This window comes from Salmo salar, chromosome ssa06 (assembly GCF_905237065.1).
Source record: "Salmo salar chromosome ssa06, Ssal_v3.1, whole genome shotgun sequence".
NCBI lineage: Eukaryota > Metazoa > Chordata > Actinopteri > Salmoniformes > Salmonidae > Salmo > Salmo salar.
In genome coordinates this window covers 57,456,970-57,475,818 of record NC_059447.1, presented here as the reverse complement: position 1 = coordinate 57,475,818, position 18,849 = coordinate 57,456,970, and the positions used below count along the sequence as shown (strand labels likewise).

The following is an 18,849-nucleotide window of genomic DNA, read 5'->3' as shown; positions in this document are numbered from 1 at the left end:
AGGTCTTTCCTCAGTCAGAACCGTTGTGATGTAGTGAGTATACGGATGCTGACTCACTGGCACATTCACTGCCCACTACACTCATGAAGAGACCAAAAGTGACATCAACCTTCAGAGAGATTTATTACTTCACCTGGGTTGAACTGCAATATTCCGTCAATTTCCCCAAGACATTCGGTTTGACAGACAGAAACCCCACAGGCTACAGACCCCTCTGTCCGCCCGCCTGCCTTGGGCCTGACACCACAGTATACCTTCTCCCCAGTTACCTCTCTCCCCAGCCTGTCCTTGCCCAGGCTCCTCTCTGCTCTATTTACCAGGTCTGTTTTTTGGGGGTGTTTTTTTAATCCATTTTTTTTGTCCAAAGGGTTTACTTGTACATCAAGATGGCTCACACTACAGACACAGGAGATAGACTCCTGCCCTGTAGGGTGTTCTGGCTCAGATAGGGCTTTATTTTCTTCATCTCCAGTACCTCTGTGTGTAGGTCAATGCTGATGGCACAGAGACGCTTGCTGCTGCTACGTGCTAAGCTGAAGGACAAGGAGGGCTGGTCTGCAGAGCATTACCATATCCTCTTCCCTGGTGGATTCCTAGTTTAGAATCCCCATTAGCTGTTGTACATGCTTGCTATTCTTCCTGGGGCCCACATAAAACATAAAATACATGACAGAGTACAGAACAATTTTAGACAAGAATAACATAAGAATATTATTACAATTTAAATAAAAAGTTATATTGTCAAGGCACCAAAAAATAATACTTTTTGTATACTATGTTCCATCTCACAACACAGACGTATGTAGAGCCTCCTGAACAGAATGCAAGATATCACAGAGAAAAACACGTTGTCTACCATGATACACATTTGTTTGCCATCAGCAGAGTGTGAGAGTCTGTCGAAGGAAGTGGAAAAATGAGGTGATTTACCGACGCACTGGTGGCTCCTGGCTTTGTTTCATCATAACATGACTTTGATCAAACAGCTTCATTTTCCCTCTCGGTTAGAGATCTGTGCTGCTTTGAGGGGCCAAGTACGACTTTGATCCTTGGCTATTTAACGGTCCAGCAAAACCTCTGCTGCAGCTCTTAATCTGATCTTCCTTGAAACCGGTCACTGGCCCAGAAGGGAAAGCACCAACCGTGGAGAATAAGAGAGAATAGGAGAGAGCACAAAGAGAGAGGCGGCACTTTGTTACACACACACACACACACACACACACACACACACACACACACACACACACACACACACACACACACACACACACACACACACACACACACACACACACACACACACACTCTCGTAAACGCACTAGGCAGATGTGTAATGAGAGACATAGCTCAGTCAGAATGGCCAGGGTTTTAATGAGCATCAGTATCATGAAGTGCTGAGAGCCATAAGTCACGTTTCCCTCAGACTCGTAGGCTTGCTGGATACGATATAAGGTGGTTCAGCTCGGGTGCATGTCAGCTGGGGGGACATAAACAATGCTAGAATAAAATGACTTTTATGAGAGAGACTCACTTGGACATGAATGAACACACACACTCTTTTTCTCCTTCTCTACACTCCAGTATATTCGGGAAAGGATAAATTGGCAAAGGGTGTTGTTTTTCCTCAGGTGCACTGCACATCACACATTACTAGGCTATAAGAGTTTGACATCCTCATGAAAAGTCTACTTGTCAGTTTTTCCTTCTACCTTTTTCCTTTAAAAAAGGGCAATTCCGCCACTCTCTAACCAGTTATTACACTTTTAGTATAAATGCACTACTGTAAGATTTTATACACATTGATGTTTTGTTTATGTTAGTCATACCACACGATTCCTCGTTCACAGCATACTACGATTCCCAGGGTGCATTTCATCTTTCATGATGCAATGCTCCTCCTAGTTAGCCTGCAGTTAGCATAGCAAGCTGGCTATCAAGCCCAGACTAAGCTTAGTCTAAATCAGTCACCAAACGGTCAATCGCGATCAACTGGTTGATCTCCAAGGCATTCCTAATCGATCGCAAAACATTTCTATAAAATACCCAAAGATTTCATGTGTCTTAAGGTAAACTCTGCCTACTCAGCGTGCCCGGAGAGCAAATCAAATACACCTATAGGCCAACCACTACCCAATCGGATTGCTCAGATCACAATGTCTGCAGTCTGCAGCTTCATCGAACAAACAGCAAAGTCAGTTGATACTACTGTGATTTTTAAAATGTCTAAAACGATGAAGAGAGAGACTGTCACATATCAATGAATACAGCTGTTATGAGTGAGTTCATGTTTAAGTCTATAAAGAAAGTATATTATTTCAATTTATTCTCACTCAGCTGTGCCACAAATTATGATCTATTACCGGCGTGATCATAGAACTCAAGTTTAGAAATATAATTTTAAAATGATCTGAAAAGAACAACATCGGCAGGGAGAGCATAGCAGTGATAATGTATTTGGCCTATAGTATACTGCAGAAACTTAATCGCTATAGAACTGCTTTTAATTGGTCAATGTTGCAAAGGCTTACAATGTATTCGTAAAGTATTAAGGCGCCTTGACTTTTCCACATTTTGTTACGCCACAGCCTTATTCTAAAATCGATTAAATTGTTTTTTCCCTCATCAATCTACACACAATACCCCATAATGACGAAGCAAAAACAGGTTTTTAGAAATGTTTGCAAATGTATAAAAAAACCCTGAAATATCACATTTACATAAGTATTCAGACCCTTTACTCAGTACTTTGTTGAATCCTCTCAAGCTGTCAGGTTGATTGAGGAGCATCGCTGCACAGCTATTTTCAGGTCTCTCCAGAGATGTTCGATCGGGTTCATGTCCAGGCTCTGGCTGGGCCACTCAAGGACATTCAGAGACTTCTCCCGAAGCCACTCCTGGGTTGTCTTGGCTGTGTGCTGTTGGAAGGCCCCAATCTGATGTCCTGAGCACTCTGGAGCAGGTTTTCATCAAGGATCTCTCTGTACTTTGCTCCGTTCATTTTTCCCCTCGATCCTGACTAGTCTTCTAGTCCCTGCCGCTGAAAAATATCCCCACAGCATGATGCTGCCAGGTTCCCTTCAGATGCTTGGCATTCAGACCAAAGAGTTCAATTATGGTTTCATCACACCTGGGAATCTTGTTTCTCATGGTCTGAGTCCAATAGATGCCTTATGGCAAACTCCAAGCGGGCTGTCATGTGCCTTTTACTGAGGAGAGGCTTCCGTCTGGCCTATCTACCATAAAGGCCTGATTGGTGGAGTGCTGCAGAGATGGTTGTCCTTCTGGAAGGTTCTCCCATCTCCACAGAGGAACTCTGGAGCTCTGTCAGAGTGATGGAGGCCACTGTGCTACTGCACCTGCATTGCTTGCTGTTTGGGGTTTTAGGCTGGGTTTCTGTACAGCACTTTGAGATATCAGCTGATGTAAGAAGAGCTTTATAAATAAATTTGATTTGAAATTTGATTTGACTGTGTTCTTGGGGACCTTCAATGCTGCAGACATTTTTTGGTATCTTTCCCCAGATCTGTACCTCGACACAATCCTGTCTCGGCGCTCTACGGATAATTCCTTCGACCTCAAGGCTTTTTTCTCTGACATGCACTGTCAACTGTGGGACCTTATATATACACACAGGTGTGTGCCTTTCCAAATCATGTCCAATCAATTGAATTTACCACAGGTGAACTCCAATCAAGTTGTAGAAAAATCTCACGGATGATCAATGGAAATAGGATGCGTCACTACAGACCCAAGGCGGCACACAATTGGCCCAGTGTCGTCCGGGTTAGGGAAGGGTTTGGCCGGCCGGGATGTCCTTGTCCCATCGTGCTCTAGCGAACTCCTTGTGGTGGGCCAGGCGCATGCACGCTGACAGTCGCCAGTTGTACGGTGTTTCCTCCAACACATTGGTGCGGCTGGCTTCCGGGTTAAGCGAGGTGTGTGTCAAGAAGCAGTACGGCTTGGCAGGGTCGTGTTTCGGAGGTCGCACGGCTCTCGACCTTCGCCTCTCCCGAGACCGTAGGGGAGTTGCAGCGATGGGACAAGACTAACTACCAATTGGATATCACAAAATTGGGGAGAAAAAAAAAAAGAGTTAAAAGTACAACAACAAAAAATGTAAATATGTCTAAAAACCTGTTTATGCTTTGTCATTATGGAGGATTGTGTGTAAGAATAAGGCTGTAATGTAACAGAATGTGGAAAAAGTCAAGGGGTCTGAATACTGTAGATCGCTGAAAATGACTATCCATTTCTTGCATTAGTCATCTCACAGATCCTCCATGAAAACGTCACAGAACAGCACTTTCCTGTTTTGCTCATCACTAAACAGTCAATAGACATTAAATCATACAATTACACAAAAATTGTGTATGACACCACTAAATACTTTGAGTTATCCTTTAAGCAGTCCACATAGCAGATAAAATAACTTGTTCTTACTAGGGAAGGAGGGCTATGCCTGGTCATGTCTTGTGGGACCTAGACAGGAGTTGTGGGATATATGTATTGTCATCTACTGAAAATGTAATAGATCGGCCTGTAGATCTCTATGATCCCGCCAAGAGAAGTTCAACAGGCCTGAGATTGCAGTCTGCAGTCTGAGGAGCTATAAATAGTGTGACTGGTACGGAAGCTGTTCATAGACAAAGGTGTCTTTCTCCCGCTGAAGAAAAGCCATCTTCACTGGTCACTTTACCGCTGACTCAGTGAGATGTGCAAGTGGGTAGAAAAACAACAACGATGACCCTAAAACTAGTACAAAACGACTGTTATTAGTTTCCCTCTGGTAAGAATAATGCACACAGAAGAATCAGTTTTCTGTCTGTATAGGGACACCCTTTGTGTGTGTGTGTGTGTGTGTGTGAGAGAGGAATATTTGTCCTGACAAGGCTCTTTGCAGTTAACCCAAGGCAGAAGCAGGGACTGTGTCCCTCAGAGGACGGCTGTACAAATATCCTGATGCACTGAGGGTACAGGATGTCCTAAGCAGGGTCCTGACCTCACTCTACCACTAACTAATAGAGGACGGGTGGCGGAGCAGAGCAGGCATGAGTGTGTGTGTTTCTGTGTCACTTTGTGTGTGTGTGTGTCACTTTGTGTGTGTGTGTGTGTGTGTGTGGGGGGGGGGGCTGGAGTCTGAGCTGCTGACTCTGTCGTGGTAGGGCAGGCAGTGTCCCTCAGCTGAAATCTCTTATGTACATGTGCAGTACTACGCCACAAATTCTCCAGTGTTAAATTAACACAATACTTAGTGAAAAGCTCCATTTGCATATTTCCCGGAGTGCCTTGCCTTTCGAGTGAATTGTAGAGTTACCACCCATGACTGTATTTGTCAGTGACATGGTTGTTGCAATTATCCATTTTCAGTCCTGTGATGAGATCCTAAGAAAATATGTTATCATTCAAATCAAATTCTTTAACACAATACAACACATATTTCATAAGGCCTTATTTTGAGAGCTTTAGCCTAATAGAGTGGCCCGAAACTCATGGTTTACAAGCCACATCGGGCCCGCAAGTCACTTTAAGCTGGTGTGCAAAGTGATGTACAAGTCTTACTGGAATCCAGCCAGAGTGGGGATATCCAACATTTTCAATTTTAATTCACCCACAACATGCATTCAGAATGACTGCCAGGTTGGGAAGACTAAGAAATGAGACTACCTAAAGCATCTAAACTGGAACAACCATTTCAGTAACGGGTGCAATAAATTGAAGTAACAGACTGGATTAGTAGAAACATTTATGTTATTTATATTTGAGATGCATAAGATTAATTAATCAATGTACATGCAAACACATAGCATGAAACAAACCATTCTAAAAATCAATCCGCAACAATGGTTATTAACACCAATACTAAGGTTATTTTACACCAATTAGTGTTAATTTAATACTTGAATCAACACTACATGTAACCGAAAGATTGCTGGATCGAATCCCCGAGCTGACAAGGTAAAAATCGGTCGTTCTGCCCCTGAGCAAGGCAGTTAACCCACTGTTCCCCGGGAGCCAAGACGTGGATGTCGATTATGGCAGCCCCCCGCACCTCTCTGATTCAGAGGGGTTGGGTTAAATGCGGAAGACACATTTCAGTTGAAGGCATTCAGTTGTACAACTGACTAGGTATACCCCTTTCCCTTACATGTTATACTGAAAATCAATACTAGGTAATACTGGCCAATTTGCAGTGTATACATAGGCCTTCAGGCTGCCATGGCGACATACAGGATGTTATGATGACGAGAAGGTGCTTTGCATCAGAAACTCGTTATTGATAAATTATAAATGGTGAAGAGGGATGCTATGAAATTTCTTTAAAATATTCTCTAAATAACACATCTCAAACTGACAATGATTCCATATAATTACGCTCTCAACTTTCAGTGTGCATCCTTCCCAACTCAGGAAAGATTAGCATACTCTCTCTAGAAATGAAAGGGAAAGCTGATTCTACTGAAAGCTTTGGCTAAAAATGTACAGATACAGATATCTCACTCGTGACATTTAGGGATGAAAAGTAAGTGGTCTGCTTACTGTAGATGGACAGCGTAATCCGGAGTGAAAATGTTCCCCCGAGCATTACACTGCAGTTTTCTGAGGCTAAACAGAACAGTTTTAGCTGCCATTGCCCTTTACAAGCCTCAGCTCTGACACTCATTTCCTCTGGCTCTAGCTGACATGATAACTGACCGAGCTCTGCACATCTGATAACTTTCATTCATCATCCTGGAGCCAAACTTCATCTTATTAAAAGGTAGTCATCCCTGACAATCCCTTCCCTCCCCAGACTTAAGACTGGGCTAGCTAGCACACTCTAATTAGACAATAAAAAACAGGTTTGCTGCTTGGACACTGAGTCTGATAGATCATATTCAGGCTATGGGTTTGTCCTTGGAGTACCCCTGTGTAAGAGGAAAAAGACAACCATCAGTAAATAGCAGAGCCATATATCGAAATATATGGCTCTGGTAAAGTGTTTTACTAATTACAAAATGGCAGGGCCAGGGTGATAAATTGCTTCAACAATAGCCACAGAACAACCATGATTTAAACTTGACATAAAGCACAGTCAGAAAAACAGTCCAGATTGTCATTTTTACTGCCCAGTGTTATAGTGTTATTGGAGAAGAGAGTGAGTGTTTGTACCGTTTGTCCTATGGGCTGTGTGGGTAGTCTGTCTGTCTGGGTTGGGCGCTATGTGCTGTGACTGTCATGCCCTGTCACAGTGCAACACGGGGCCCAGATGGCTGGGCTTCTCTGAATGGTCCAAGGGCAGTGGCAACCCGCCTGCCCACCACCAGAGCCTGCAAACCTGCTGCCTGGCTGGGCTAAACTCTGCTTATGGAATAGTCACTAGGGTTGGGAGATGTCTGGAATGACACATCGTCCTATCAACCTGTCCAAACCTCGTTAATATACAATTGTATCATCAAAAAAATGTTTTACCTCTGCATCTGTGCAAAAAGTGTTCGGTCTGAATGTGTTTTCAGTGGGTCTACATACAGCATGCCACTCCAGAGTCTATTAAAGCCAGAAAAGGTGAACATGCTTGTGTTCCTTGCCAGTAACCTTTAGGTAGGTTAATATATAATGAAAAGAAAAATAGTCAATGGTTCTTCATTGCATTATTTGTTTAATTTTCAAAGCCTGTATTCACAGATGTGTCTTATTCAAAATAAATGTAGCCTAGGATAGAATATTCTGTTGTGTGCTTTAAAACTGATTTGCACTTTCATTTATTTGGTTAATCTCATACTTATTTTGTTTACTTGATTCATTTTGCAATTTGTAGCCTCTCTTTTTATAGCAACATATATTTTTTGTTTGCGCTTATCGAAAGCGCTGCTGCGGGTGGTTATGTAATGCCCGTAGCGCAATTCAAGGATATGAATAAACTCTTCCACAATAATACAAATATCTGTTTAAACTTGTACTAGTAACGTTAACTGCTCATTTTATTGACAGTAGCCTAGTGTTGGGCTATATTATTGGCTGTTTAGTTTGCAAGGAATTTCCGGAGCCACACTTTGTTTTTCCTAAAGCTTTGGTCAGGTGGAGTCCAAAAACGTTTAAGGTTTGTTTAACCTCCCATTCAATTATTCCATCTTGCAATTGTTGGTTATCCCTCTCTCATTATTACCATATCATGTTTTTATTTTGGATATTCACAAACATAACTGAGATAGAACTCGGTTACTGGCCTCCTGGATTCATTTGAATGTTGATCGTGAAATATATGCTTAGACTAACAAGACACATGCAAATAAAATGGGGAATGGGACAAAAAGGGAAATGAAGATTTCAGAATAAGCCACACAACGGGGTGTTTGCTGCAAAAGGCCCATGATCATCTGACATTGGAGAGGTGAGCGAGAGAAATGTTATCTGACGTTTTGCGCAGCTTTGGGCACTCTCCGCTCCGTCTACATTACAGGGCTACTCGTGTGTTATGTTAATAGTAGGCTAAGTCTACCTACATAATTCATGAAAAAGGCTACGGCAAATAGGAATAGGTGGGTCATTTGGCGGGTCGCCCGGCTGTGAGCTGCACTGTTGTGCGCTGGCCAACTTCTGCTGTGCCAGTCATGTTCAAATAGGTTAAACTATTGTCTGTAAAAAAAAAATGTAAACATATAAAAACTATCGTCTGTCACATCATGAGGTCGTTGCCATCGACGATGTCTGTCAAACGTCGTTGATTTCTGATTGTGTCGTAATATCGCCCAACCCTAATAGTCACTACTCCCCTTTTAACTCTGCTGATTAAATAATAACGGCTTAAAGAAAATACTACTGAAGTAATCCTTCTTTAATTGATTGTCATCACTAGAGACTTGAGGCAACACCACTCTTTGGTTCAGTATTAGGCTATATGCAGCCTACAGCATGTCTGTAGAAAAACCAATTAGAAATGCAATCATTCTCATAATAATCATGATTACAATGTCCATCGGGCAACAAACCAATTATCCAACAATTTGATCCTAAATTACTTCTCAGAATACAACCAGATCCAATAGAGCTCTGACTGACTCATCGTTAAAACAATTTGGCATAATTGAGCATCCTCTCCATGTTGTCCTTAGAACTGTCTTGTTATTAGGTGTTACCAGACCGCTACATTAACAGAGAAGCAACTAGTGACATGGTTGAGAAATTACATTTTAGGCCAACACACAGATCTTGTCCCTTATACAACCTTTACCAAGTCCTGCCATTTTTTTTTACCATGGGAAGGGTCTAGCAAACAGATGGGGATGCCTATCTCACCTCTATAGTGGCCAAGGTAGTGTGTGTTTATGTTGCGGCTGTGTGTGTGTGTGTGTGTGTGTCGGTGGACTGAACTGATCATCCCTACCTCCATCCCAGAGGAGCAGCCCCCACAGCGTTACCCCTTGCTGAGTGCATGAAGCTACAGAGGCAGGAGAAAACCATGTGGCTCTGTCACTCCGTGTGAAGGGTTAACGGAATCTTAATGCTCACATGAATCACCCTAGAAATACACCTCATCTGACAGGTCTGCCTTTATCATAGTCCCACTGCAGATCTGGGGGAAAGACAGGGGTAACACGCACGGACACATGGGAGGCTGAAACGCACAGGGAGGCTATCAGACCGAGGATGCTCCCTGCATACAGTACCGTGCATTACCAAGCCACGAGGACGGAACAGAAGAGGCTGATAAATTAGTACAGTTTTTTTTTATTTCACAAGAGCTTCGAGCCGCCACAGCTAGACTAGAGTGTGACAAGCAGGGACTAAAATGAACACCCGCCACCTGCCAAATTAGAGTTTTGGCATTGGTGGGTAAGAATGTCTGATTTACCAGCCACGTTAGCGCGTGGTAACACTCCGGGTTCTACAGTGTGAGCAATTGAAAAAAAAATGTATGGCCACAAGTGAGATTTGTGATTTATAGCAAAATAAATGCTGCTGTAGCTGTTTTCAAAGTATTTCTGCCATTTTGTTTCATATCTGGTAAGGCACAAAGAAATCTGAATCCTAACGTTGTCGCTATCCCACCTCATGCAGCAACACTGCCTGTCTGGGGGGTTGTGAGTGCCCGAAAGATTTGTTTTTAGAAGCATTGGGCACAGGCATATAAATTGGTCTAATTTACTCAAGCTTTCCTTGCATTTCTTGGCTATTTACATTGTTTTGTTCTCGGTTGCTTTTCAATGTTTGGGTTTGCTCCCACTGCTAGCAAAAATCATAGGTCACAGAATATTAAATCAAGCAATATACCACATTACTTCTTACTAGTAATACATTTAATGCTTAGAAACATTAAGCATGCTCATCCGTTTTTTTTGTGTGTTTCTTTGTGTAATTATGGCCCCAAAAATATTTTGGGCTGGTAAGAAAATCAGTGTGGCTGATAGATTGTATTGTCTACAGTACCTGCCACAGTGGCTGGTATACAAAAAAAGTTAGTTTTAGGCCCTGCTGGCAAGTCTTCAAACTTTATTTTCCAAGACTCGACCACAGCTCTCGAAAATCATACAGTATTAACACAAACTGCCCCACTGCATTGCGAGGCAAGACGCAGTAACGGAGGCTTGATGCGTTATACAATTCCCTCGCTGTCTTTTGATGGGCAAATCAGGCAACCCTACCGATCCTTGACTTTGGCGATGTCATTTACAAAATAGCCTCCAACACTCTTCTCAGGAAACTCGATGTATCACAGTGCCTTCCGTTTTGTCACCAAAGCCCCATATACTACCCACCACTGCAACCTGTATGCTCACGTTGGCTGGCCCTCGCTGCATATTCGTCGTCATCTAAAAGTATTTTCTAGGTAAAGCCCCGCATTATCTCAGCTCACTGGTCACCATAGCAACACCCACCAGTAGCACGCGCTACAGCAGGTATATTTCACTGGTCATCCTCAAAGCCAACACCTCCTTTGACCGCCTTTCCTTCTAGTTCTCTGCTGCCAATAACTGGAACGAATTGCAAAAATCACTAAAGCTGGAGACTTATATCTCCCTCTAACTTTAAGCATCAGCTGTCAGAGCAGCTTACTGATCACTGTACCTGTACATAGCCAATCTGTAAATAGCACATCCAACTACCTCATCCCCATATTGTTATCTTTTTGCTCTTTTGCACCCCAGTATCTCTACTTGCACATCATCATCTGCACATCTTTCACTCCAGTGTTAATGCTAAATTGTCATTATTTCGCCTCTATGACCTATTTATTGCCTTACCTCCCTAATCTTCTACATTTGCACACACTGTACATAGATTTTTCTATTGTGTTATTGACTGTAAGTTTGTTTATGTGTAACTCTGTTATTGTTTTTGTCGCACTGCTTTGCTTTATCTTGGACAGGTCGCAGTTGTAAATGAGAACTTGTTCTCAACTGGTCTACCTGGTTAAATAAAGGTGAAATAAAAAATGTATTAAAAAGCCCAGCCTACAGCTCTCAATGCACTGGCCTCTTCTCCACAGTTGCATTCATGTATTATTGTATAGAGAGCATATTCCGAGACTCTAAATCAACCAAAAAGAAGCCTGTTATGTCTCAATTTTCATGCAAACGTTCAACAGCACAGGCAAGCTTGTAGAGCAAATGAAGCCTGTTGTTGTAATAATGTACCACAGTGCAACTGCACGCCAGCAGCCCATTCAAAGTTCTGTTAAGTACACCTCAATCCTTTCAACCGCATCATTGGGTATGCATTCCAAATGGCACCCTATTCCCTATATAGTGCACTACTTTTAACCAGAGCCCTATTGGCCCAAGTCAAAAGTGGTGTCTTATAAAAGGGAAAAGGGTGCCATTTGGGACACAGAGGGACTTCCATTCTCTGAGGGGTGAGGTACTGTGCCTAGTAGAGCCCGACTGATGTGTTTTTGGGGTCCGATACCGATTCCAATATTTTGGGGGGTACAAAATTTACCGATACATCTGCCGATATACTGTTTTACGTGTAATTTTTCCACACGAGTTCTCATAAATTGCCATCCAAAAGACCAATTGTCCAAGAAATATGCTTCAAATGTTGATTTCTTACATTGTGACAATAATGAAACATTGCCATCCAAGTGTTCGGATAAGCATGCGAATCCCATTTTTCATAATATTTATTGAATATTGGTTATCGGTGGAATTATCGGCCGATACCGATGTTTGTAGAAGGCCAATATCAGCCGATATCGGTGAACCAATATATCGGTCGGGCTATACTAATTAGCGAAGTCTTCAAACGATAGAGGTCTTTACAAGCAATTTATCCGACACTTTTTCTACATTGACAGCAGAGGGGTCAAGTGCAAGGGCAAAATGGCTTTGAAGTGGCACAAGTGCTTTGAAGTGTCAAAAACTCAATGTTAGAGGGGTACGAGGCAAGTCAACAGTCCCAAAAATTAAGTGAGCAATTACAGGTAATCTGAATACATTATAACCAAATGACAGTGGTCTACAGTAGCAGCCACAGTGTACTTAAATAACTCAACATCAATGGTCTCAGCAAAGAAAAGGTCCTATAATATTTAATAAACCAATGTCTAGGACTTTGCTTCCAGACAAAATGATGTGACAGAAATGCTCTTTTCTCATTCACTTGGTATAGCAGCAATGTGTTCTGCTTTTTGCTCAGGGCTGCTTCAATAAGGGCCTTTCTCAATAGGATGAAGGAAAGACACACAAACTGTCTCTCTACAGTGGGAGTTGAGCGCCACGAGAAGGGAGAATAATCTGCTTTCAATTCCCTATTCACACATTTCTATTTCGCATGAGCGCTGGCGGCTGGGCTGTCTGTATACACTGGCTTTCAGAGGAGATGTGCCAGTCAAACAGCTTCACCCACCACACCTTGTAGGCTACCTGAGATCAATGTTGTGACATGTAGGCTTGTGCGATATGCCCTGAGTGAGAAAGTTACAGACACTGAAATATCATACCACCAAGACATGCGAACCTCTCACTATTACAATAAGAGGGGAGGTTAGCATTTCTCGGGGGGGAGGGGGTATGTTGTGCGTGTTTAACTTTCTCACTCATCATTATTGACGATTCATTCAGGATCAGTAATCATGGTGGCATCCACATTAATGTGGATTAGAAACATATTCTATTCTTATTTACAATAAAACTGACTCCAAAATGACACAATACATTATATACCATTAATTTCTATTGGGCACAAAATGATCTGAAACACAACCAAAACAAACAAGCAAATGTATCCAACAAATTTGTAGTCAAGCTTGATGTAGTCATTGCATGCTATGAATATGGGACGAAATACTTAACTTTTTACTACTTGAAGTACATTTGTGCCAATACTTTTGGTCCCCTAAAATGGGGGGACTTTGTCTAAAAAGCGCTGTAATTCCTTAACGGTTCACCCGATATGGATGAAAATACGCTAAAATGAATGCTGACAGTCTGCACTTTAACCTCATAGTCATTGTATCATTTCATGTCCAAATGGCTGGAGTACAGAGGGAAAACAACAAAACACATGTCACTGTCCCAATACTGGCTCACTATATATGCATAATAAACAGTACTACAAACAGCATTAAATTCAATGATTTGAATCATCCTATATAAACCTGTAACATCCTCCCTTCCCCCACCCAAGGTATGTGTGGAGAGCCCTGGCCATCAAGAGGTGTGTGTGTGTGTGTGTGTGTTCGTGTGTGTCCTGGTCCTTACCTGGCAGGTGATCCAGAGGTGTTCTGCCAGCCGGTTGATCTCAGACAGCACATGACGGATGAGCAGGGACCTAAGCAAGTTGCTCCCTCCCAGCAGGATCAAACACTCCGTCAGCCTCTCCTGAACCTGGAACTGATGCAGACCAGAGGGAAACACATCAAAACACAGCACGGTAACACCACCGACCCCCATATTCCTTCACTTAACTAGGGCTGTCCCCGACCCCTAAAAAATCTTGGTCAACCGAAAGTCTTGTTCTTTCGACCAATCAATTGGTGTATTTTTGCATATATAGACACACCCTATGTGTTTTAATAAAACCAACTAAATGCATTGAGCTTATCTGATGCTTTAAGCTTACTGTTTGATGAAATAATACACAAATGACTCAAGAGGCAGCCAAAGATCTAGTGGAAGAAAGAAACCTTAACCTGACCCAACTATTCTCATCCCGCTCCTGCTGGCTTTTGCAGATTCTGCCATTGCTCTCCTGAAGTTGCCGGTAATAGACTATACTAGGAGTCGGCGACCTTTCATGTGGAATGCCAATATATCTTATTATTTATACCGATCTGCGTGCCAGTTATGGTTTTCATATGCACATTTTCGTGGAACATTTTAATTTCATTTAAAACAACATCTTCATATCTCCAAATCATTGTCATGTGGTTAATTAGAATTCTATCCTAATCTAAATGAAAATGATACAAACCTAAAAAGTCACTTCTATTGCCATTGTCAACTATGTAAAAATAGCCTACATAAAGGCAACAAATAAAAACATTGCAACCTGCAGGTAGAAAATATCCTGATAAAAAAAATATCCTAAAAATCACATTTGCTATACATGGCCTGTCTGCAACGAACTTGAAACATTGTATCAATTATTAACTTGGGTTCAGCCAGAAGCTTGCAGAAGCAAACTTGCAACATAAAATATTCTGGGCCCTCAGTTTCCCATGCCAGTGAGTTTGAGACAGACACAGCTGTAGGCTATTTGCGCAAGGGATAAGAAGGAGTACTTGACTTGGGCAGGAGCTCACCGGATGTCACGTCCTGACTGTAGAGAGCCTTTTTATTTCTCTATTTGATTAGGTCAGGGTGTGATTTGGGTGGGCATTCTAGATTATGTATATTTGTGTTTTTGTATTTCTATGTTGGCCTGATATGGTTCCCAATCAGAGGCAGCTGTCTTTCGTTGTCTCTGATTGGGGATCATATTTAGGTAGCCTTTTCCCACTGGGTTTTTGTGGGATCTTGTTTTTTGGTTAGTTGCCTGTGAGCACGCCATTTACTTCACGGTTCGTTTGTGCTTTATTGTTTTGTTTGGTGAGTTTCATTTATTAAAAGATGTGGAACCCCACGCATGCTGCGCCTTGGTCTCCTCCTTCTGACGAACGTGACACCGGAGCTGAGCACTGGCACCTCAAATGTTCTACTCCTGTTCCTCTTATAGAATATTATCTCAAAAGTATTGTGGAGCTCCTGCACCTAAATATAAACAGTACCAGCACCCAACTACCGGAACCTATTTCAGTCCAAGTCAAGCACTGATAAGTAATCAGGTAGGCCTATTTTACGACGTTTCCACTGGATCAGAGCATTACTTTTTATCCCTTTCACGCTGAGTGGTTATCGAAAGGGAGAGAGCTGGAAAGATTTTTAAAATAGCCTACATTGAGGAAATATTGTCATTGTCAATGGGTGTAAAAACAGACTTTGTTTGCTTGCCATTTGAGGTGAAGAAAACATTTCTTTGAGAAGCTCCACAGCTCATTAGTGGTGGTGCGTTAAGCCAATCAGAAATACTTTCAGATCCCTAAATGGGCACATTTATATGCCTACATTTGCGTACAGGCCAGGTAGCCTCTAGGCCTATATACTTCTAAGCGTAATCAGGTGTGCGTCCTTACTCATAATTGTCTTTTGTTTGGAGCGCTTCTGTCAATGACTAAATTGAATTGACAAAACTCGTAAATGGAATGAAATAAACCAAAACTTGTTTCTCACAAGAGTAGCATAGATTGTGCGCTATGCAAACAATGTGTCTACTCCGACAATGAGAACCTTAAGAATGGAATAATAATATATTGAATACATTAACAGAAATGACCATAACCAAATGGAAATGACCATTGTAGATTAGAAATTATAGGAATTAACGGTAAATGTACGACTGGTGACATATGTAATGGGGGAATTGATAGACACTAACAACCAAATGCGAACAATTCACACAATGAAGTTAAGAAACAATGAACGTGCACAAATTGGTGGGAGAGAGCGCATTCCTGGAGACCATTGTGCATCTGGGCGCTGCATGGTCAATCCAATGTCTGCATTGGCCATGCCGGATTTACGGTGATACAGACTCAGCAGAAACCAGGGCATTCATACTTCTTGAGCATCGCAGAGCAGGTCAGAGCTGTGAAGAAAGTGAGTTTGTGTTTATACAGGATGTACCGCCCCCACCTCCCATCAACCAATCATGTCAATGCGGTGCAATACAGAGCCCTCCGCAATGTTACAACATTTGGGAGGCGAATGGCGATGCGGTACAGAGGTTTTGCAATTGCCTCACACCCTCCATACGGAGCCTCCACCACATTTTCGAATCAAGCATAAATTGTCTTTTAGTCTAGGCCTCCGCAATGGAATAGTTCACAGAGATGGGCACATATATATATATATACTGTTCAAAAAAATAAACGGAACACTTAAACAACACATCCTAGACCTGAATGAAAGAAATAATCTTATTAAATACTTTTTTCTTTACATAGTTGAATGTGCTGACAACAAAATCACACAAAAATAATCAATGCAAATCCAATTTATCAACCCATGGAGGTCTGGATTTGGAGTCACACTCAAAATTAAAGTGGAAAACCACATTACAGGCTGATCCAACTTTGATGTAATGTCCTTAAAACAAGTCAAAATGAGGCTCAGTAGTGTGTGTGGCCTCCACGTGCCTGTATGACCTCCCTACAACGCCTGGGCATGCTCCTGATGAGGTGGCGGATGGTCTCCTGAGGGATCTCCTCCCAGACCTGGACTAAAGCATCCGCCAACTCCTGGACAGTCTGTGGTGCAACGTGGCGTTGGTGGATGGAGCGAGACATGATGTCCCAGATGTGCTCAATTGGATTCAGGTCTGGGGAACGGGCGGGCCAGTCCATAGCATCAATGCCTTCCTCTTGCAGGAACTGCTGACACACTCCAGCCACATGAGGTCTAGCATTGTCTTGCATTAGGAGGAACCCAGGGCCAACCGCACCAGCATATGGTCTCACAAGGGGTCTGAGGATCTCATCTCGGTACCTAATGGCAGTCAGGCTACCTCTGGCGAGTACATGGAGGGCTGTGCGGCCCCCCAAAGAAATGCCACCCCACACCATGACTGATCCACCGCCAAACCGGTCATGCTGGAGGATGTTGCAGGCAGCAGAACGTTCTCCACGGCATCTCCAGACTCTGTTACGTCTGTCACGTGCTCAGTGTGAACCTGCTTTCATCTGTGAAGAGCACAGGGCGCCAGTGGCGAATTTGCCAATCTTGGTGTTCTCTGGCAAATGCCAAACGTCCTGCACGGTGTTGGGCTGTAAGCACAACCCCCACCTGTGGACGTCGGGCCCTCATACCACCCTCATGGAGTCTGTTTCTGACCGTTTGAGCAGACACATGCACATTTGTGGCCTGCTGGAGGTCATTTTGCAGGGCTCTGGCAGTGCTTCTCCTGCTCCTCCTTGCACAAAGGCGGAGGTAGCGGTCCTGCTGCTGGGTTGTTGCCCTCCTACGGCCTCCTCCACGTCTCCTGATGTGCTGGCCTGTCTCCTGGTAGCGCCTCCATGCTCTGGACACTACGCTGATAGACACAGCAAACCTTCTTGCCACAGCTCGCATTGATGTGCCATCCTGGATGAGCTGCACTACCTGAGCCACTTGTGTGGGTTGTAGACTCCGTCTCATGCTACCACTAGAGTGAAAGCACCGCCAGCATTCAAAAGTGACCAAAACATCAGCCAGGAAGCATAGGAACTGAGAAGTGGTCTGTGGTTACCACCTGCAGAACCACTCCTTTATTGGGGGTGTCTTGCTAATTGCCTATAATTTCCACCTGTTGTCTATTCCATTTGCACAACAGCATGTGAAATGTATTGTCAATCAGTGTTGCTTCCTAAGTGGACAGTTTGATTTCACAGAAGTGTGATTGACTTGGAGTTACATTGTGTTGTTTAAGTGTTCCCTTTATTTTTTTGAGCAGTTATATATATATATATATATATATATATATATATATATATATATATATATACACACCGTTTTTTTTATGTAGAGTTGAAGTTGGATGTTTACTGTGCTGAACCACACAGGGTTCTGTGCTGAACCACACCTGTCCTGAAATGATGGTGGCCAGAGAGACACACGTTAACACAGGACACAGCAACAATGTCACCCATACTCTTTCACTCACCCTGACCACTGTGCTGAATGATGGGGTTGTAAAGACCTTAACGCCTGTGGGTTGGGTGGATATACTTGTGTCAGTCGGCTACATGTAACAGTTTGAGTCAGAGTACAGTTAGACAGGGGGGCGGGGTTATGGATGGGGTTTTGGTTATGGATTAGATGTTTTGAAAGACATGGTGTAGCATAAGGCTAGTTCAGAGAATAAACAAGATTGCAGGGTTCACCACAGCCAGTTGCATCATCCCTGCTAGCTAGCTCTATATTAGTACGTAAGATCAGGGCGGGAGGCTGTGGGAATGATGGCAGGAAGATGAGGAATGGGCTAAATTAGACATGACAACAAAGCACTGATATTGTCAAATGGACCCGTTTGTTCGGTACATCCACCTCTCATTTGTCTGTACATTTGTCTTTTATGTCTGATCAATGCTGGCCGTCAACTGTCGGATAATATGAGAAGATGCCTAAATGTTACATCATCTGCCCAGACTAAGGATGGGGAAAATATGGCACTGGCCCTGGATGCACAGAAGGCCTTTGATTGGGTATCATGGCCTTATCTGTTTAAAATGCTGCATGAATTTGTATTTGGTACCAAGTTCATTAGATTGGTACAAATCCGTTATTCAACCCCCCACGCTAGAGTCAGAGTAAATGGACATTTATCTGCACCTTTTATCATAAAAAAAAAGAGTCC

The 18,849-nt window shown here is 42.8% G+C and overlaps 1 protein-coding gene across 1 annotated transcript in view; it reads right to left on the bottom strand.

Annotated features, from left to right (window-relative positions):
• The window catches only part of mei4 (meiosis-specific, MEI4 homolog (S. cerevisiae)), a 47,019-nt gene that overhangs the window by 13,637 nt on the left and 14,533 nt on the right, over window positions 1-18,849 (bottom strand). The window contains exon 4 of the mRNA XM_014204931.2: window positions 13,680-13,811. Within this exon, the coding sequence (XP_014060406.1) occupies window positions 13,680-13,811 (132 nt within the window). The remainder of the gene's footprint in view (window positions 1-13,679; window positions 13,812-18,849) is intronic.